The sequence below is a fragment of the Brachionichthys hirsutus genome, chromosome 16 (assembly GCF_040956055.1).
Source record: "Brachionichthys hirsutus isolate HB-005 chromosome 16, CSIRO-AGI_Bhir_v1, whole genome shotgun sequence".
Lineage (NCBI taxonomy): Eukaryota > Metazoa > Chordata > Actinopteri > Lophiiformes > Brachionichthyidae > Brachionichthys > Brachionichthys hirsutus.
In genome coordinates this window covers 2,408,789-2,430,995 of record NC_090912.1, presented here as the reverse complement: position 1 = coordinate 2,430,995, position 22,207 = coordinate 2,408,789, and the positions used below count along the sequence as shown (strand labels likewise).

At 44.4% G+C, this 22,207-nt stretch overlaps 1 protein-coding gene across 1 annotated transcript in view; it reads left to right on the top strand.

The window, feature by feature from the left end:
• Window positions 1–22,207, top strand: part of srcin1a (SRC kinase signaling inhibitor 1a) — a 52,314-nt gene that overhangs the window by 1,177 nt on the left and 28,930 nt on the right. The window contains exons 2-3 of the mRNA XM_068749746.1: window positions 21,069–21,098; window positions 21,851–22,194. Of these exons, the coding sequence (XP_068605847.1) occupies window positions 21,069–21,098; window positions 21,851–22,194 (374 nt within the window). The remainder of the gene's footprint in view (window positions 1–21,068; window positions 21,099–21,850; window positions 22,195–22,207) is intronic.

Genomic DNA, 22,207 nt, shown 5'->3' with positions numbered 1-22,207 from the left:
ATATGACGGTGATGACTTCCGTCTCGGCAATCAAATGGTGTTAATTAGTTCTGGCGGTATATCGGTCTCAATCAGGACGGTTCCGGTGTGTGCGACAGGCCTGATTATTTAGACTTTTGGAGATTATTAATCTTCAATATCTGAGAAGTAATTGTAAACACGGTTATTTATTTGATTGTAATTAATGCAGCTGGAAAGGCTGACGCGAGAGGATGTAAGCTGACAGATGAAACGAGCTTTCTAATATTAACATATTAACCTCGTCTGACATTTGGATGACTTTAAATGATAAAACTTCAACTTCCACGACGGAGCAATGTAAAGGCGTCAAGTGTAGCATTTTTTTTTAGCGGAATTCATTTTGTGGTGGGAAAAAAAATCTGATTTCAGGAAAGATTTGAGAGGAATTGGACAATGACTGTCATCATCTGGATGACAGACTGAGAAATGTTCCTTTTGTATGAAAAACAAAGGGAAGCAAGGCAGAGCGAAATGAAAGAGTGATGCTTTTCTGCTGGTGACAGCAGAGAGAGGGATTGGGAGACGGTGGGAGGGATGGGCGGCAGTGTGCATGATTGAGATAAGTGACACATGGATGGGGAGCCTCTCCCACACATCGGGATCCCAGAGATACCTCCCACTGGAATGGCGAAGCGTGCTGCAGTCGCTCTGTCACGCAAGGACATGTGAAGGACACGGAGAGAGAGAGAGGGTCTGGTTGTAAAGCACAATTGGAAAAATAACAAAATCAGTTCCCTCCAGGTTTTATTCTACAACATGATGGATGCTGTGTTTACTATTGGCGAATCGATGCAATTGAAGCTACTTTCATTATATGAATATTATTTGTTAGAATGAGGATCTTCCTCTACTGTAAAAATAGAACAAGTACTTTTCTGAAGGTTTTACTGATGTTGGAAATTACCTCCTCGCAGACGCTTTTGTTTTTGAAGTGATTAAAAAAAAGGCTGAAATCTATTTGATATTTAGATCTGCAGAAACCTTGACGATAGCTGAAGGAAAGTTATATTCTTTGTAACAGTACTGGTCGTTGCAAAAATACACTAATATTGTCTGTATTCATGTACGGTACCTGCGTTGTAAGACTGTTCACAATTCCCCACCACCACCTTCATTCAACTTTACTGTTCTGGAATAAATAATATACATGTCCTTTGTTTATACATATAAATAATTGCAAATGGGAATAAAACATTCGGACAAATGTTTTTCATTCATTTAAATCACAGCACATTAATACTGAAACACATCAAGCACAACTTGCTCTCGTGGAGGTATTGCAAAAAATCTGACTGTTTATATTTAAGCTCTCTGTTGCTCAGTAAATCTCTGGTTTATCAGTTCTCCATCAATAAGATACAGACAATACGGCCTCTATTTGTTGCTACACATTATGGCCTGTCCTCTAGCACCATCCTCAGTACAATCATTACATTTATTCACCTGATGAATTGATCTAAATTAAATGTTCATGTCATGGTCAGGGTTAGGGTTGGGGCTGGTCTCTGATTGACTTGGAGGTTGACGGTTTCACTCCGTACTCTACGGTTCAGTTTGTTTTTCTGTGTCTCAGTCTACATTAGTTTTACTTTTGTGCCGCAAAAGCTGACGATGTAGTCTCGACTACACCTTGGCATTACGTCTCGCTGCAGAACATGTTCTGGTCCCACGGGTGAAGGACTGAGGCATCCTGTCCACCCCCCCCCCCCCCTCACCCTTCCTCCTTCCACTTGCCGAAAAAATCTGGGTCAGGCTTCGCATGACGGACAGTCTGCCATTATCACCACTCGGACACACAAAAGGCCAAGAGTTGGGAAGTGCTAGGAGGGATGAAGAGGAGGGTTTGATTGGGAGAGAGATGACAGAGTGCTTTCCTCCTGCACTCCTCCTGGCATGGAAACCCCCCCCCCCCCCCAATGGGTGCCTTTGATGCGCTCACACTGCATCCAAGGACGTAGAGGAGCAACACACACACTGAGATCACACCCGGCCAGGCCAGTCAGGATGTCTTGGTTTTCTTTCCTGTTGGACTTCTTACGGCTCAGAAAGTTCAGACTTTCATTTGTTTCAATTCTTTTCAATTTCAATTCAATTCTGGTTCTTCATGGTTCAATGCATGGGCTGTTATCATTGTGATATTGAGATGGCAAGGGCAGGCCCCCTTTCTATTCCCCCCCCCCCCCCCCCCCCCCCGACAGATGGCAGGGGTCTGACCCAGACCAAGCCCTGCCTCTCCCGGTATTCGTTCCCTCATCGTTTGCAGTTATTAATCCTTTTAAATTAATTGAATCTGTCACACATTCGCATTTACAAATTGCTCTTTTGAGTCCTCCTTCTTCTCTTCTTAATCCTGTTAAAGGTCTTATGTTTTACTCCTCCTGTATTTGCTTTTGCTCCGTCGTTAACAGAAGGTAGACGCTGCATGCTCCCTGGTTTATTCTGCTACTGCCAATGATGTGCAGCACTAGAAAAGACAAAGACAATTTAAAGCCTTTCCTGTGAGCTGAAGGGCTGGATTTATATACAAGTTTAGACCTCCAGGTGAAAACACACTGTTAAATGCATCTTGCATATGATTCCTAAGCAGGAATACCTTCATCCGTGACTTCTCTGCAGCTATCTGGTAATCAGACCTCCTGTTTGATATTCAGTCAGATGAACGAGCCAGTCAGGGAGCCGCTTGGTCCCATGGTGACGAGTGAGGAATCTGTGCATTAGAGAGGTGGGCTAACTGGGATAGATGGCAACGCCTGAGTCCATAAAATCCTTCCTGCTCAAGGTAGATGGTGATGAACCTCGATAGCTGCTTTAGATTTGCTCACGTCGGAGCGTCGTGATACTAGCGAAGCATGAAAAAACAAAGATCTGTTCTTTAATTTATTCTGGTTCCGTAGGGATTCAGTGTGAGTCATGACTCGTTCTTGTTTTATTGTCTCCTTTAAATAGACAAAACATGTCAGGGTCTGCTCTGCATCGTAGCTAATGTTAGAGCACTGCAAAGTTCATTTCCAAATGTTTCAAGGATATTGATTTTTTATTTAAGTTTAACCCTACTTCCATCACACACACCAAAAAAAATACTAGTTTTTTTATTGGTCTGTCCTGATTCACTCTGAAAGTTCTCTCAGCTTGTGCAAATAATTTCCTCAAGTCCAGACTTAGACCACGGCTGAAGCGGGGTGTTAGGTAAAGGCTGGGAAATCCTCTTTGAGGCTTAACTTAATAAATCCACACAGTTCCCTCGACAGAGGCCAGGAATGATGGGTTCTGTACTCACCTGTTCTCTTTTCTACGACCAGACACTTCTACTAAACAAACCAACATGACAGCAATATTAATAATCACATTTACTTTTGAATCTTATCGAGTCTAATAGCCTGGTGAATCCAGGGCATGGACATAATACCAAGGTCGGCGAAACCTTTACCTTTACCTGTGACACGGCAGCCGTCAAAGGGCTCCGTAAAGGCTTTGGAGAAACACGCCCCCCCCCCCCCGGGATCATTGTTGTGTTTTGGGTTTAGTCCATTTTGTCACATGAAAATATGCAACACAACAATTGTATCAATTATTAATTACCAACTTGTGCCGCGCGGCACTGAGGCCGTGCAGAATTCTCCGGCGTACGGTTATACTTGCAGACAAGCAAGCTAATTTAATCATAGATCAGGCTGCGTTGATTCAGACTACAAATTTGGGGTCATGCAATATTAAATTCATTCAAAGTCATCTCATGGCAAAAGGAGGAATTTCTGAAAAAGTGCTTTGCTTCCGTAGCTCTTTGCTTTGCAGATGCACTATTGGTGGTTGATGCAGTGCCAGGAATGAAGAACACAAATTACATTTCATCAAGGGCCCCCAGAAGGCCCTGGGCTGTGTTGTTCAGAGGAGCATAAACTCTGCAATAACCTCCATAAAGCACTCATTTCTGGCCTTATAGGCAGTAGAATCATGGATACAAATTGGTGGTTGAGCTTTATACTCTGTTTTTGTGCATTTCAACAACAGCAGATATTCGGAGTTTGTCCCAGACCAGCTTCTTTTAACTTGGACCGCTGGTCTAGCCCAATGCAATCTCAACCAAGAGATAAGGAACACTAATTTCATTCCTCACTTTACTAATACTTTCCTTTGATTACGTCATTAGGTTTGCCTGTGGGTGTTTTTGATGTCTGTGAGCATCACGCTAACGTTTACTAATTCCCCCCATCCCGTAGCTTCCACACGATAAACCTCTGGACTTTGTTGTACAATAACCTTGATGCTTTCTAATATGGCATTTCACACATTCCCCAGATACAGCATCTCCATTACTGCTGATATTTCAACGTACTGTTTGATACAGATGTCTCTAACTGCAGCCAATTACAGAGCCAATTAGCGGAGTCATTAGTGATGCCATCTTTTCTCAGCACACAGATTAACTAAATCAACATCTGCTCAGACAAAGACTGGAAAAAAAACTTCACTTTTACAGTGCAGATATGTTTTCTGTTGCCGTCTTCTTTGGAAGTCCTTGTTTCTTGGTTTTAGTTTTTTTTTCCTCACAAGGACGTCTGGATTTATGCTGATAAGGTTGAGTAGAACAGTTAAAAAGCTGTTTTTCCTGAAGCCCGCAAAGCCTCTTAAATAAAGAGAGATCCTAATTTGCTGTTCTGGAAATTAATGCTATAATGCAGCACATAGAAATCACGGTTTAAGCAAACGCAAGGATTTAAGTATGACATTATAAAAGAGCTGGAGATGTGGATGGAGGGCATCGTTTGAGAACGTATTTCAGATGCAACGTGTCACGTTCGTACACAAAGGCCTTTGCCTGTGTGTAGTTAGAATTGCCTGCTGTCATTGCAGCACTGTGATGGAGTGCTTCTCTTCTGAATGCGATGATTGCCCAAGCAGAGGATGTTAAGACACAGAGCACCATAAATTAACGTCTGAAAAGAGGGAGTGACAGAGTCTAGCCATGACGGTGATGGAGCCTATAGAGTGCAGTACGGCGTGGCCAATAGCCGATCAATATGTCACGCAGTCCGGCCCAGCATCCTGCCGAAAGAGCCGGCCTTACTCCTTTTGGATATCCTTCAGACTCCACTGAGTCTTTGTGTTCGCCGCTGCTGAATGCTAATTCGTCTACTTTGCCAGGGGCTCGTGCAAACTGTCTAAGAGTCTCTAAAAAGCTCTTTAGGACGTCAAAGAATGCTGCGCTCCTGTTTTTAGCTTTTCTTTTGTACCTCGTACTAATTTGAGTGAGAGTTGAGAGAGTTTGGTACTAAAATCTGCATACTTTTCAGCATTTCTAACACAATCTCAACATAACTTCCTCAGCAAAGTAAATGTTGTGCCTTGTGGCAACCAGCAGAGAAGAAGATGACTGGAGAACTGAACAACAACAGGGGATAAATAAGAGCATTGTGCCTGAAAACACAAGTCCAGGAAACGTCACAAAACAGGAAGATGGCTCGTCTGTTCATCCAATAATGAAGGGTGAAGACTGAACTCTTCGTCATAGAGCTGGGTGATCACCAGGGACAGCGGATTGATGGATAGAGCTGCCGATGTAGGATAGTACCATGGAAACAATAGTGGTATTTGGTTTTTCTTTTTTTTCTTTAGTAAATGAGGCTCCTTTTTCTCTATGCAGCATATTTATTGTTCATTTTGGAATCACATCCTGAAAGCTAAATAGAATAAAAAAATAAAAAAAATATAAAAAAAACCAGCAAGCGATTTATAAAGAAATCACTCGTGCAAAACTGTGAATATGTTTTAAGGGTTTTATTTGCAGTGCAAACTCTATTTGATTTAACGGTTTGTTTTTTCCACTCAGAGTAACTCTGGTGCATAATCAGCAGCTCATTACCGTGTTCATCTGCTTTCTCTCCCTCTGTTGGCGCAGTACTGTTTGCAGCATCTCATCTCATCTTTGAGTCCTTGAGCAACGGAATATGATGTATTTAGTTTAGACATGAAAAGGAAGTGGAAAATCTGCATAAAACGTGCTCATCTCCAATTTTTATTAACCATTGTTTTTAGAGATTGGCAGCAGTTGAATGTCTTCCTTCAAAGGTCTTTATTACAGGAGACTTTTCCATTGAGATTAGCATAAGCCGACAGCACGGCGATTCACTTGCGGCCTCATATAGTAGTATTTTACAAAGCTAACATCCCAACATGCCTCTGAAGTCTGTTTCTGATTCCCGGTGGACTGATCACATTTAGCGTTCATGCTGTTATGCTGCGCTAACACTTCAGTGATGGAGAATCTTGCCCAAGCGGCGGATGATTTTCGCTCATTCGGCACGCAGCTTGTAAAAAATAAATAAATAAATAAATATAAAAAAGGTTCAAATAGTTGGTCTCGTCGCAGCTCTCAGCTCGGCTGACTCATTGATGCAATGTCTGACTCATGTCGTTTGTCACAAGGTGCAGCAGTCGGTGGCTGTGGGGCTCCCGATCACATAAAACTGAGTTATAGCACCCCCAATAACATTGGATTACTGCAGTGTGGCCCACAGTACCGCCGACAACACCTCTACGGGATCCTTTAAGAGGTAGCGAGGGAAGGAGGGCAGATACAAACCTGAGATGCTGTCAAGGATGAAAAGGGATATAAAAAAAAACAGATTGCGGGAAAATATAGAGGAGCGACAAAGTCGGCGACTGTCGACACTGTGGAGTCATCGGCGTAAGGATGCAATGAGGTGTCAAAGGCCATGCCCAAGGCCACAGAGTGATGGCTTTAGTGTGACTGGATAGTGGAGCGTATGTTTAAAGTGAAGGTCGTTCGAGGTCATGGGGGGTTCGTTCTCTCGCGCTGCCTTCAAGCGAGAGAAAACGTCTGGAAACCCATTTGTGCTTCTTTGTACTTTGTGCAATTCCTTCACTCCGTGTCGCCTCTGAGATGGATTGCACCGAAGTATTTCTACACTTTTCGAATTGTCAGCTCCTCACATAAAAACCTGAGGTCGGGTAGTTCCACCAGGTTGCGGTGAATAGAATGAAAAGCTAGACATTTCTGTTTAACAGTGTATAAGAAAGCCAGAAGAGGGACATGCCTCTATCACCAGTCGCCGTACAGACCACAAAGATTCTAAACAAGTGGTTTGTGGTCTTAAATGAGACAATCCGGGAAGTCCTTTCTATCCTTTGCTTTTAGCATCCTAATTATCTTCCAGCAATGCCCTCAGAAGATTCATCCATCCTTTCTCTCTTAACTCTTCTTCCCCTTCGTCTTCGTCCATTTTGTCAGTGTCTGCATTTTCTAAGACCGCCTCTTATCGCCTCAACTTTTCCTTCAGGCTTTCTCTTATCTGCCGAAAAGCCCTGCCTGGCGGGGTAGAGAATTGTCCCGCGTGAACAAAACCAGGTATAATGAGACAAGGTGTTGAGCCACCTTTTCACATAGTGTTCTGTCGTTTTTATGGGTGGGGGCAGGCTGTAGATCTGGCTCAAAAAGGTCGTACTTTATTTTTGCTGTGTTGTCATTGCGGCGTTTCTCTCTCTGCATCGTCCCATTGGTCTCGTCTCGGGATGCTCCATTTGAAGATGGCAGCGCAGAGGTTGCTGAACCGGAACAAGGCGGCTTTAATTAATTAGCAACTGTGTGACACCAATTGTGGGCTGATCTCGCCCAAAGCCAGACACCAATCGCCCTCCCCCTCTCTTATTTCATCTCGTCTTCGTCTCCATTTAATGCCTACTTTATGCCGCCTTAACTTTATCCCCGATATCTGGATTTCAGACCGTGTTGCACTGACAGTTGAGTCTGAATCTTAAAGTGGTTTGTTGGCAGAGTCGAATGTCTGAATGTGACGTTTAAAGTCAACGCCAGATGATGAAAAGAGCAGAGAGCTGAATATACATGGGAGTGATTGAATGTGATGGAGAGTGGCTAAGATAGAGGCTGTTTTCCAGACGCCTCCATTTAAAGACAAAGGGGTAACGGGGGCAGCGATCCTCTGCTGGGACACGCTCAACGGAAGGGGGAGGCGATTTCTGCAGGAACGTATCTCGCACAGAACTAGAGCGAATGTTTAATAGCTGCAAGGAGATGGACAATGTATAGTACCCTTTGTCCCACGACCAATTATGGCCCGTAATGGCGGGATCATTTATTTATCATTGCTGGAGCATAATTGCACGCCAAAGGGTTTGACTATAGTGGTAACTGAGCTGATAAATCCCAGGTGATTCATTACAAGCACGCAACCACACACACAGCGGATCGTTTAGTGTTGACAAAAAGAAGTTATCCTGTCTGCTTGCCAAATCACAACCCCCCCCCCCGCCGGAACATTAAATAAACCTGTGGAGATGCAAATGCAATTGCAGCACTCGTGCTCTGTACACAAATCTGAATAATTAAAGGGTCAAAGAGGACACAGTAAGCCATTAACATCTCATCTGTATGTGTTTGAAGGTGCTAAATTGCTTGGTGGGTGGGGGCTTGTTTTTAAAAAGCAGAGGATTCGTTTGTTTCGTTCTCGCCCTTGTGAGGAATTAGCTCACCCCTTTAGCTCACCAACACTTTTTCTGGGCGTTGCTTTACCCACATGGGCTCGAACGCAGACAAGCATGCACGCCGTGGGACGCACAAGTGCACGGGAGGATATGGATATGTGTGCACGTGTGGATGTGTGAGAACTCCGTGGGGACTGGAATTGCATGTTCAGCAGTTGCCGAACCCGGTGTGGCCATTGTTAACCTTGCACTGCTCAGCAGGTGCAGCTCTGCATACGACGTGTGTGCGTGTGTGTGTGTGTGTAGGTGTGTGTGTGTGTGTGTGGGTGTCAACCACCGTTCCTTAGTCTGCGATCACACAAACTCACAAGGACACACATTCAGTGTTTCTATCAGGCTCCAGGGATGCACAAAAGACGTTTACAATGAGTAGCAGTGAATGTACTCTAACTCTGCCGGGTGCCTTTTCTTTAATAAAGAACAATTCCACATCAGTCATTTCATTTTAATTACGTCAGAGTAAATTGTGACTATGAATGAGCCAGTTAATGGAATTGTATCATTTTCATGTGAACAATAAAGCCTTTGTCTCATCACAGTTGCAACAGTTGGATGCAGTTGAGCATGTGATGAGAACGCACGCGCTTAAAGCAGATTCTATTTGGCTGCAGAGATTTCATTCCCCGTGATGTGATTCTGTTGGGAGTCTTCACCTTCAGGGGCTGCTCTGACCTCTCCGTGCTTCCGTTTGAAGAGCTCTCAGGTGTCGAGCCACATCGAATCAAGATAATTAAACATCCTTTGCATCTGAGAGTAGCAGAAAGCCTCTGATTTTACCCACGCTTGTTGGTCAGCGTGGATCCGGAGCTCTGCCGGGTGTTGACACGTGTTGAGCCGAGGCCCACTGGTGTTAATTACTGCACCGCTCCTCTCGCTTCTGCCTATTCCAATGTGAGCTTGGAAATACCCCGGGGGGGGGGCAATGAATGTGTGTGTATATGCATCGCTTTGATGGGGCTCTTTTTATTAGAGAGTCTTGAGATGCAGAGATCGACAATCTGTACAATTCCTGTGGGCTGCGTGCAGTTAGCGCTGCAGTTATAGATATTAGAGATGGATGAAATCAAATTTAAAGACTTTCTCAGGTTGCGTCTAGAGAGGGAACGGAGGCGTTGAGGAAGGAGACGTCCAGGCAGATGGTGGAGAAAAGGGGGAGGCGTGTCGGGCGTGACTGTGGGAGTAGGGGAAGCGGGCAGCGAGCGGAGGTGTTGCCGGGGTGACAGATAGAAGGATGTTGCGTCGGTAATCTGCTGCTCTGGCTGGCTGACATAGTAGTCAAACACACACACACCCCTAATCTGTGACAGCCACCTTGCAGCCAGTGGCCAGCAGGAGGTGGCCGGTCGGCCACGGCGAGCCGTGCTTTTACTGCTACCCTGCTAGCTTGGTGTGAGCACTGAGATGGACATAATGAGGGAAATGGAGGGAGAGAGCCTGCGAGACGGAGGACATGCAATCAGATAGAGGGAAGTCTGAACTGACAAGCCTTGCATCTCCCTCTCTCTCTTTTGCTGTTTCTTCCCATCCTCCTCCTCCAAACCACTTCTTTCATAATCATTTTGTCCCTCCCTCTCTTCCTTCCCACTCTTTGATTTAACCCCCCCACCACCACCACCACCACAATATTCTGACTAAGAGTGTCCCAGCGAGTTTGCCACAGCTGGGGATGAATTTGGAGATGAGGTGCAGTGATTGAATGACCTATGGCAAAAAAAAAAAGAGGGATCGAAGAGCACATGGAGAATGCTGGGAAACCCTCAGGTGGGCGCTTTGAGTCATCCCCTCTTCCCCTTTTCCTGTCCCAGTCCTTGTTTTTCTCCTCCTCTCACATTTGTGTGTGTGTGTGTGTGTGTCCATGCATTTGCGTATTTGTGTTTAGTTGTCGTCATCGGAGGCACGTAGCTCAGCTACTATACGTTCAAAGTAGCACATCTTTCCTGTCAGTGTTTCATCTGCTGATCCACCTTATTTGGATCTGGTGTTTAGCGTCGCTACAGGGTCTCCCGCCGCTCCCGTTTCCAACTGTCCCATGTTTTATTTTCTCCGTCCCTCTGCTCATGTTTACTGACAGTGTCTGATGTTGGGATATTTGTTAGCTGTTAGATTTCTCCTCATAATTCTATCCCTCTAATGACCCCAGTCACAGCATCAGGTGACAATGATGAGGGATGCGATGCTAACACACACAGCATTATGACAGTGTGTGTGCGTGCGTGTGTGTGTGTGTGTGTGTTGGAGTTCTCATTAGCCCACAGGGCTTTGAATCAATAGAGGCTAACACTCTCCTTCAACCCCCTTATCTTTTATTTTTATTACAGCACTGAAATGCAAATAAGGATGAGCCCATATGTGAGTGTGTATGCAGTTTTGTATACGTGCATAACGGCGTGTGTACGTAAGTGTGAATCGTGCATGTATCGTGTGCATTGATCCATGATTTTTTTGTCTTCTAGGTTGTTGCTTTTTCTTGAAGAATTTATTCCCTCCATTAATTAGCAAAGTGAGCCTCTAGAGTTTAAATCATTATTTATTCATCACACCCCGAGTTTGATCTCTTCACCAAATAGGGAGTGAATGTGTGTGTGTGGGTGCCGGCGGGGCTTTAATGTCAGCAAGGGGGGGGGGCAGGGTTCACGGAGTCAGACTATTAATGAACATTTGTGGGGCAGTGCATCTTTAACGCAGCAGCCACAGAGACTGACTCACCCCCCCCCCCCCCCCCTCCCCAAAACACAACTACTCAGGTTGTCATCATAAAGTGAATTTAAAGCATTTGAGACAGGAAGAGGATAAGCAGTGGGAGATCAAAAGTGAGCAGTTGACACTTTTGTTTATGACTGTGGAGTTGACGCACACGCAATGTGAATGTGTAGACAGAGGTGTGTGTGTGTGTGTGTGTGTGTGCGTGTGTCTCAGAGGAGGAGGTTTTTCGGCTCGCAGTAAACATTCCCTGTAGCGCTCAAAGATTATCTTGTTATCCTGCGTTTTTTTCCCCCATGATTGTTTGTGTTTTACATTCACCAGTGAGATTTGGAGGTTGTGTGTTCATTCGCTGTTTGGATTAAAGGGATGCGCAGATACGGATTCAGTTTCTGCATCACGTTGTGAGACAGAAGTTGTTGTTTTTTTGTTGACCTTTGTTTTTCCAAAAGTTTTTTCTCAGATTGATCCGGGATGGCAATTAATCTCTTTAGCTAATAGATTTTATTTTTCATTATTAATGAATCCTTCAATATTTTTTTCTATAACAATACGCGTTTAGTCAGAAAATGCACATTAGAATGCCCTGGGTAGTTTGATTAATGACTTTGACTCATTTAATTTGTTGGGTTTTTGTGTGCGTGGTGACAAGGAAGAATTTACTTGAAATGATTTATCTTTGCTCAGACTCACTTCCCTTCGGGCAGCGGTTGAACTTGAAGCTCCAGATCTGCTCCGTTTGTCACGACCGTGGAGAAGAGAAGCGAGATGTGTGTGTGTGTGTGTGTGTGTGTGCGTGTGTGTGTGTGTGTGGGGGGGGGGGGGGGGGGGGGTTAAGATATGAGATGATGAAGGGCTGTGGCAGCATTTCTGAGACTTCCATCTGAACCTCAAAGTGATTTTTCCCTTTGATATAATTTCTATTCCTGTGCAGTCACATTGACACAACAGTGAACGTAGCATTAGGTCACTGTGAATTTTTTCCACCACTGCCATATTTTGAACCTATCTTTAATAAAATAAAAAAATGCATTTTTACTTCCACTACTTGAGAATGCTTAATGTTCTTTTTAATGAAGGCACTGCACATAAAATGATATTAACGATGCCATTAGGTTTAAATGATAATATAAATCCATAATGTACTGTAGTGAAAATGTCTTTTTAAATGTATTTATAGTAACTGGGATATGTCATCATTTCATAACTGAATATGATTTGTCTTTCTCAAGGACACCTAACCAGGCATATTATTAACATTTTCCCTAGAGGTTAAGGACAGACCTTCAACTCCTGTCTCCACAAACTCATAGATTTAGGATTTGTTTGCTAGAAACACTTCTAATAGGAAGATCGGAATCGTTAATCTCTGGATTATGTCACTTACTGGGGAGTGATCAGATATCACCAGACTAAGTGGCGGCAGGACTCATGGGCCAGAGAGAATCATTAAGCCCATAATTAGTAACGAGCAGTCCCTTTAAAGCAATTTTTGGCTTCGGGTCACGACTGAGCCGCGTGCCAATGCAATCGTGCGAGTTGCGAAACAGAAAGGGCGGCGACGGTGAGGCGGTGGCACGAGGGCAAATCTGTTAACGTCAGCGCACATCTGTTGCAGCTGGCCAGAGGGTGAGAGGAACAGCAGGTCAGAAACTGGAGCTAACCAGATGTCAGATGAAGACGCAGACGGGAGCCGCGAGGAGGGTTTTTTGCATTCTCGGGGCTGGAAGGCAGAAATGCAGGGAGAAAGAACCTGGAGAATAATTCACAAGCTTTTAAGAAGCAACTGGAAATATCTCAAAGGTGTCTAGTGATGCATGAACAGCTCAATGGTCTGAACTTTAGAGGAAGTCAAAAAGAAGAATGTCAAGACAGATTTAGCTTTTATTACAGCCACTCGAGCTCATTTTCTTTTATCCAGGGTCAACAAAGTGGAGTAAGATTTTACTTTTTTTCTGACTGAGAAAAAGGTGCACTGGTTTTCAGAGATACATCTTTGTCAATCCATCCGAATTCCAGTTCTCTGGGGAGATTAATGTCCTGCCATTAAATCCCAGACGCCATCCTGTCAAGCACACGCCCCGAAGACTATTTATAACCACACGGACACTAAGGAGTCTCTGGATGACAAATGGATTTGGAGCACACCTTGCACACCGGCTTCCACTATGCTGCTCCCTCTTCTATCGCCCCCCCACCCCGGCCTCATTGCCAACTTGTTCCTTAATGTTTTTCCTCTCACCTGATATCCTGTCCCACTTCTCCCCTACTCATCCTCCCATTTTCTCTCGGTTGAGCCATTTGCGAGTTAAATTGAGCAGCGCCCCTGACATTTCCATCTTATTCTTTGTTCCTTTGAAAATTAAACTCACGTCGTTACATTTTCTTTTAAATGATATGTTTTATTTCACTGATTTCTGATTAATTAGATATTCATTTGTTACACAAATAGTGAAGTGGGCTAATTTTTTTTTTTTTTTTAAACTTGGTCAACCTGCTATGAAAATAAATAACTAGCCAGTTATTTGTGTACAAATCAAGACATTAAAGTCCAACAATGGCGTAGCTGTCAATGTTTGAAAGTTGGATTGTGGATGTGGCGAATCCCGACGCTCCTACTCACCTTTATGCCAGCGACTTGTCTCCTCTTCCCAAACGTCTGTATTCCCGTTGCTATTCTTAGCCTCTCCCCTTCAGTTGCTACTTTTGTCTCTCAGACTCCCGTCTCTCCTTATGTCAATCTCAATCTCCCTGTCTCTCTCACCTATTTGTGAGTCAGTGCTGGTGTTTCATGGATTAGCAATAGGCTGCTATGCCAAGGGCTCTGGTGGCAGAACATTCTATTGTCAGATTTCAGTTTCAATCATCCAATAGGTGACAGGAAGAAAGGAATGGTTCCTCAACAGAGAGACATTTCTCAATGTCTCCGTTTATGCTAAATGGGTCTTTATTTCCATTGATGGAGACCTATAGGCAAACTGCAAACTGGCTGCTCTTCTCCATGCAGCTAGAGTAGATCACCATAGAAACCCACACTCCATCTTTTCCAGCGGCCCCGCCCCTTCATCCCTACGCACGTCGAACCAAATCAGATGCTCAAAGCGCGTGCAGTGCCGGCGGAGAAGGAGAGATGGAGAGGGATGAAGGCACGATACGGAGGAGGAGAACTTAGTGTTGGCTTAAAGCCACCAAAAAAATGAGCTGGCATCATCAGGCATGTGTGCAGAGATCCCGGAAAAAGCAGGATCTGGAGGGATATAGAAGTGTCTGGACTAATACGCTGTATAATAGAAGGACAGCCGGCTTTCAGAAAGCTCGGGAAGTGCTTGTGAAGAATTTACAAATGGAGTTCCTTCTGTCTGAAGCACAAAGTCCTGGATAATGTGTGGCATACTATTTAGCACAACACTCTAATTGAAAGAAATACAAGCTGCAAAAGATGATTTGTGAGGGAAATAGTATTAAAGACATCGTCTAAACCAGTGACTTGCAGCATCAAAAACATTTCAAATGTACTCGACTTGAAATTAAGACTTTTGCCATTTCTAAGGACTTTGTCCACGAGGACCGATCATCACACCGTGCGAGACGCTACGGTAAGAGGCAACCTCTCATCTGTCAGGTAGCGCCGTTTGCCCATCCTCTTAAAAAGGCAGTCAGGCAGAGGATGAGAAGATGCGAGGCACAAAGTGGGACTGATGTTTTGCAGGGCTTTGACAAGCTTCTAGCCCACTTAAGAAAAAATAAAAAATGCTCTGGGGACTGGTGAAACAAGCAATTACCCCAGTGCCCCACTAGGGACTGCTGTGTGCCGCTCATGCCTCTGCTCATTCTGGAATGATAAGAGGCGTGACAAAAAAACATTCCTAACAGGATGGGATGCCAGATGTGGGATTTCATCTCTGATCTGTTTCAAAGTCTTCACTTTAATTCAGAGTACTTCTGTGAGTGTTTCAACATCTATATTTTCTGATTTGACTCTTTTGTCAGATCTGGGTTTAGTATTAATGCAAAATTATTTCAAAAATGCGATTTAAGAGGATAAAAGCGGTATTACAAAAAAGGAAAACTGTTCCTTTTTGATCCTTCACTTCCACCACTTAGCCCCCCCCACACTATGCCTCTCCTGTTGTCTTTTCTCTGATGCCAGCTGACACTGTGACACATGGAAATCAGCATCGTAACAGTTGCACCATGTAATCTCTGCCGCCCTGCTTGTGCCACGTCTGTCACTGTCTCTCTGGCTAAATCACTTGTGCGACGCTGTACTGTATTCTTCTCAGACAAATGTGCTTGCATGTGTGGGTCAGCTGACGGCCTGCTGATGGCTTTGCGAAACCAGTTGTCAAGGTGACCGATCTGCAGTGTCGGGCGGCAGTCGCGCTCACATCAGCTAATGATTGGCTGCTTTGATTAATCATTTTTCTTCATTTGTTTTTCAGTTTCTTTGAGGCAATTTTTTTTTTTTACCTCTTGCTCTTTTTTAATTAAAAATAACAAAGTTGAGGCAGTTGGATTCCATTTAAACTTTCAGGGTAATTTCCATTGAAGAGGAAAATTGCTCCTGTTTTTTCCCTGGAGAAAATCAACGCTTTTGCGACTGTGCCGATCTCCCCCCGCCAGGTAGCAGACAAGAGAGATAATTGTATGAATCCAGCTTCTTTTGAAACAGTCACAAAACCCTCCACGACTGCTAAGGGGGTTGTGTTCTGCTTCTAGGCTTCTTCTGAGGCTTGTGTACAGACGTTTAAGCCACATTATTACCAAATGCTCCTTTGGTGACTCATGTCAAAATAGTAGTAATGCAGAATGCATTGAACATTAGCATAATTTTGCATTCATTGCTGAAATGAAATTGTGAAAGTGATTCCCACAAGAACCCAGCGGCGAGGCGAGTTCGGCTGAATTTGCACAGTTGAACTCACGGGGATGTTCGTGTACTTTAGCGTGACAAATCATATCAGCATACTTTGATGTCAAAATGAGTAGCTGCAAAGCCAAATCTGTAGAGGTGTGCACATCTGCAAATACCGAAACTGTTAGTAGTAGTAAACTGTTAGTAGTTATTAGTATTAAATGAATATTTAATACTAATGCATCCAAAGTCTGTGCTAGAAGTGTCTTTTATTATTTCTTACACCCTGCTTCTCTAATATTCCCCTCGCTTTGCTGTTTGTCGCTCCTGTCGACATCTGTTCTGGTAAATCACTTAATCAGCTGCTGCAAATGAAGAATCATTGTGTGACATCAAGTGGTGATGTCACACAATGTCTCTCATTCCTGTGCAAAAGAAAATGGAGGGAGGCATAGACATAAGCACAGCGCTAGTATCTTAAAATTCTACGACACGCTCCATAAGAAACTTTCTAATAATAATTCAAATCCTTTTCTGCACACAAAGTTGGCCTTTTTTTGAGATCTTTTTCAGAACGAATGAAAGCAGTTGCGTTCTGGGGCTATGGACTTTCTGTTGTGTGATTTTTTGGAAATAACAGAAAGAAAATACGAGTATGGTGCTTTAAAAACTGTAAAATGACTGCAGGTTTATTCATGCTGCACCGCTCCCCTCTCCATGCAGTGCTGTTATGTCTTCAGCCAAAATATCTTCCCACCCAGAGGTCCTCCTCCTGCCTCCGTTGCATCCTACTGAAGGCACCCTCCACCTCCCCGGAGACAACCTGAGCAGCGTTTATGTTCTAAGAATGATTTCTTCACGCCCGCTATTAGTCGAGTGTTGACTGACCTGGTTTGACAACAGGCTTTAATTAAGTGGCTCTCTCACGTGTTGCCTGGTCTGATGCTATTCCAGAAATGCCAGGCGGATGACAAGTGAAACAAAGAGGCGCATTATGCTTGTCTTCTTATACTTGTCCCCTTCCCCTTTCTCTTTATCACATTTATGCATCATCTCTTACTGCTTTCCCGCAGCTGAGTACACACGCATTAGTTAATTTAATCCACAGTCCACCCTAGAGGTTGAGCTGTAGCTTGTGCTAATTGTCTCAATGTGTGCCAAAGTGTATTGCCAGGTGTTTTTCTGGATCTACATTACCGCTGCAAATTTAACTGCCTCCACGGGATTTATTCAGAGTTATCCAACGAAGCCCAGTTCGATATTTGGATGGTAGATGAGAGCAATAGTTGAAAAGCTAGTTGTTGCACTCACCAAGCGCGGCTTCTCCTTACAAACAGGCTTGCTTTGCCAGTTTGAGATGTGTCTCGGACTCTTGCTGCACCCGGCAGTACAAACACGCAAGCTTTCCACGTTCGGATGGCTAGCTCTCGCTCCCCAGTTGTCAATTTCACCCCCTTTTAACTCCACTCGACTCGCACAGCAAACCAGAACTCTCAAATATTCCTTTAAAGGAGAGAAAGATGGAATCGCACATACTGAGTTCTATTTTTTATTTTTTTATATAAAGAGAGTATGTATGTTATTTAATCGGTCTCAAAACACACACATTAAGTACATCCATGTGATATGAGCGCATAGATTTGTATATGCACTAACTGCAAGCCTCTTCTTGAACACGCACACTCGTTTGCACACTTTGAGACTTTGTATTTGCCCTGTGATACATGTTCAGGGAACGCACTCATTTCTGCACACCGTATAAGAATGGCTTCCCAGTTGAGCGCACTGTTCTGTAGTCTTATTTGCACACGCTTGGTTTGCACGAACACCGATTTTGAGACCGATCCAATGCCACATCAAAGCCTCCATTGTGCGAGTGAAGTGCGAGCGTCACCAGTGTGGGACACCGAGTGAAAGACGGAAACAAAAGTTCCTCTTTCAAGTGCGAAGCCACTTTCTGCTCGATATTCAATGATATTCACGCCCGGCGCCTGCCTTAATGTGTCGGTGGTCCATTTCAAGCTTTGTGTAACAGCTTGCAGTGAAAATGATGAGAGTCTCTTGCAGGAGGAGCAGACATGAAGACGTGGCGTCTCGAGCATCAATGGCAGAAGAACTAGTGTCAGAGTATTAACTTGGGGGGGGGGGGGGCTTTTCAGCCCTTCTTCTGTGGCTGTGGGTATTTATCACAATCGCCTTCCCTGTCGGTTCTTGAGTTGTGACCTGCAGCCCTATTAGACCCCTGATTGCTGGTTTCTCAGAAGGTTACACCCCTCCCCCCCTTCTAGCGGTTATTGATGTTACCACTGGAGCGTAAATTCACAGTAGCCAACAACCGTAGGCGCTACTGATTGACTTATTTCCTGTTGCATTTCCTCATGCCTTTAGCTGAAACATGCTAGTGCTATTTTTTGCTATTTTCACTGACTTTGACCCGATCTTTACTCTTTTTTTCTCCCCGCCTGGTTAATATTCAGCCGGTATATCCACCTTCTGCTGTCACAGCTGGCAGCCCACAATACACCCGTCCATGCTTACAGTAAATTAGGCCGTGCATCAGAGGGAAGAGCTCACTTTCCTATTTTCAACCATCTGCATAACGACAGACCTTTTAGGGGCACACTGCATGCAAATAGAAATTAAGAGTCGGCACAAGAATAATACCTTTGCCCAGGAAAGAAATATGCAAAATTATGCAATTTAAGTGTAGAATTTAAATAGGAGTGACTTGTGAGCTCAAGCTGTTGGTGCATATATGCCAATAATTCAAAATGTTCAAAGATTTTTGCTGCTGCTACAAAAGGATCTGTTTGCATATGTGGAGTCTGCAGCTTTCATATGCAGCTGTGAGCCTCACTTTTACCCTCCACTCTCCATGACCCACTTGTTTAACATGCCCAATAATATTTAAAGCTGCGCCACATGGCTCTTGCAAATCTGTCAATTTCGATTCTCCATTTCACACGTTGACACGCAGACAGGCAGTGACTTACCTTTCCTGTTCAGCAGGAAACTATCGATGGGAATTACAAACATTATTTCTCTTCTGCAGTCCGGCATTTGGAGGTTGCGCTGCAGAATAATATTATGGACGTGTTTTGATAGTTTCTGTGGGTGGGTTGGCAAATACCTCATGTCACGGACTGAATTTTCCTTCATACGACTGCGTAAAAATAACCTCCCGAGGGCGGTGAAGACCAGTGACTAAAAAAGTGAAAAGTTGAGAATATTGCTCAGTGAAATGCAGAACAAGTCATGCAAACTTTTTAGCAGTATATTTTTGTTTTATTTTACTATGCATTCTTTTTTTTCTCTTCTCCTTGTCTTGTCTGGTCCTATCAGTGTTCACCTCTTTATATGTAGCTTTATAAATGCTGTCTATCTCAGCAGTGCAGTTTAGGCTTCATTTAGCGATTTAATAATCTGGGGCTCCCTTTGTCAGTCGGGTCATTATTTTTGCTGACCAAGCATCTTTTCCTGGATGCTCTGTCTCTTCAGGATTTCATTTGCTGCAGACACAGAATGGGTGGCAAAAACCAGAACCAGACCCAATCAACACTCTTTTATGTAGGTTTAAATTATGCCGGCATTGCGTGGGCTCGCACAGATTGTTTTGGCTGTCAGGGTTATTGTCTGCCAGCTTATGCTGAAATGCATTGGCTGTGAGTGACGAAGGCAAAGAAGAATAACCTGTTCTATTCTTAGACTGCTACCCACACAACTTCTCCACTCCCGCTGCGTTCAGAAACAAAGTCTTTGCATCAATACAGATTTGAAAAGTCCAATCTCAAAACTGCGGTTTGAAATTTTGCTGCTTCATTTCAAAGAGATGCACCGGGTCGATTTCTTTTAGGAGGAGTTTGCGAGTCATTGACTTGTTGAGCGTTTTAACTTTGGTCCGGAGATCAACTTTTCTGAATTGCCTGTATTATCGTCGTAATAGTGTCGCGTTGATGCAGAGGTTCATTCTCTTGCAGATTAAATTTTGCCCAGAGGCAGCACACACTGCCGCGGCCGCTTTCCACTGTTGTTGTGGATACTCAGTCACAATTAGAAGCCGTGCTGCATCTGCTCGGCTTTGCAGCCATTGTAATGGGGGGGCCCTTGAGTCAGCGCCTTGTTAGCTGCTGCACAATAAGCTCCAGCCTAATGAAGTGTAAAGCAGAGATCTGGGAGGCTGCGAGCGGGCCAGATGAACATGGCCAGCGGCCTTGGCGTGCGCGGTGGAGAGCTCGATGCTAATGCTATTAGCCATGAGGTCAGTCCAGCGCAGCGTATCAGCACTTCTTAATGTGTTAGATGTCTTAGGCATGGTGTTGAAACAGCGAATTCCACTGCAGCTTGATAACTCAGAGCGAGAACAGCGAGGAATGCACTTTCATCTCACACATGTTTGATCACAGCTGTGTTGAGATGAAACGAAAATCCAGACCTGATAATGTTAAGGTTTGTCCATTGGACAGCGTTGGATGTCTGCTGGATCGTCATCTGGTCAACTTTTCCTTGTTTTCGTCTTCATTCATTAACAATCCAATTGTTGCTTCTGGCTCAAGAAGCATCTCTCAGCTCATCCTGATGCTGCTGATGAGCTTTAATGTCCATCACCAAATTCATCCTTTCTTTATCTGTTAAAAGTTCACACAGAATTAGCTTTCTTGTTCGAACATCTTGTGATGTTAAGAAACATTATCAGTGAAGTATTTCCTTCTAGAAGTGCGTGATGTATGATATACCTACCATTCTACATTTACTGTAACACCATTAGTATTCACAGTGAACCTTTTCCCAACGTGGCAAGCCTTATGAATATATTCAAATGCATATATAATGCATTTAGTAATTGTAATTCAGAGAAAGCCCTGCCGTTTCACAATACCTCCATCCTGTCGGTCATGTAATGGATCTCTGGTGCGTTTGTTTGCACGCCTGTGCACAAACACAGACATTAACCCTTGGCATGTTTCTCTTCTAGCCAACACTGGGGCCTGTTTCCCTAATCAAGGTAACTCCCCAGGCAAAATGCCTCCTGCTTCTCTTGTCATGCTTTTTCATTCATTTTTCCAGTCACATAATTTTCGTGTCACCGCACCGTCTCCCTTGCCTTCCGTTGTGTTGCCTGTCGGTTAGAACTCCGATGAGACGGGTCGGCCGATCTGTAATCTCCAGACAACGAGAACAAACATGGAGGGAAACCTGCAAAAAAGATGGACAGGGGTTAATAAGAAAGAGGGAGAACAAGTTACGAAAGAAGCGCTCCTTTATTTGCACTCATGACTTCAAATCACCTAAACTTGCAGTCTTTTGTTTTCCTCTGCTTCCTAAGACAACAATAAAGGCTACTTACGATGACAAACAGGCATCTCACAATGGAATATCCGGCAAAACAAATTCAGTTTGAGCTTCTTCCTTTGATGCATCGCAGAAGCATTTTACTTTTATCATTTTTCTTCCCTTCAGAACTTGAAATCAATAATTCTGCAGGGAACCGCTCTGTCTTGGTGGCAAATAGTCTAACATCTCATCCCATAACGCTCTCCCTCTCTCACTCCCTCTCTGTCCCGTCTATTCCTTGTTTTCCCCATATCCCTCTCTATGCTTCATTTGTTCCTGCCTGTGTGCGCTTGCTCTCTGTGTATCCACCACCGACCTGAAATATCTGTGCATGCTTGTGCGGGCGGATATTCACCTCTCTCTTGCACACTTTCCACCCCTTCCTTCTTTGTCCCCCCCCCTCGTTGTGTCCTCGCCCCTCAGATCCCGAGCGTGGTGGCAGTCACATGATCTCCACAGATGACCTGGAGTATCCTCGGGAGTACCGGACGCTGGGGAACAGCGGTCGGCGCTTCTCTAACGTGGGCCTGGTGCACACATCGGAGCATCGCCACACGGTCAGCGCCGCCCAGAGCCTGGAGGCGCTGACCAACCTGCACAAGGCTGACATGGAACGCAAAAGGGACGCCTTCATGGACCACCTGAAGAGCAAGTACCAGCAACAGCAGCTGCAGCATCCGCATCACAGCCCGCATCACAACCCGCCATCGCCCTCACCCTCCCACGCCAGCGTGAGGGGTTCGTCAGAGAGGTCTGCACGGGAACAGGTAGGCTGTCAAC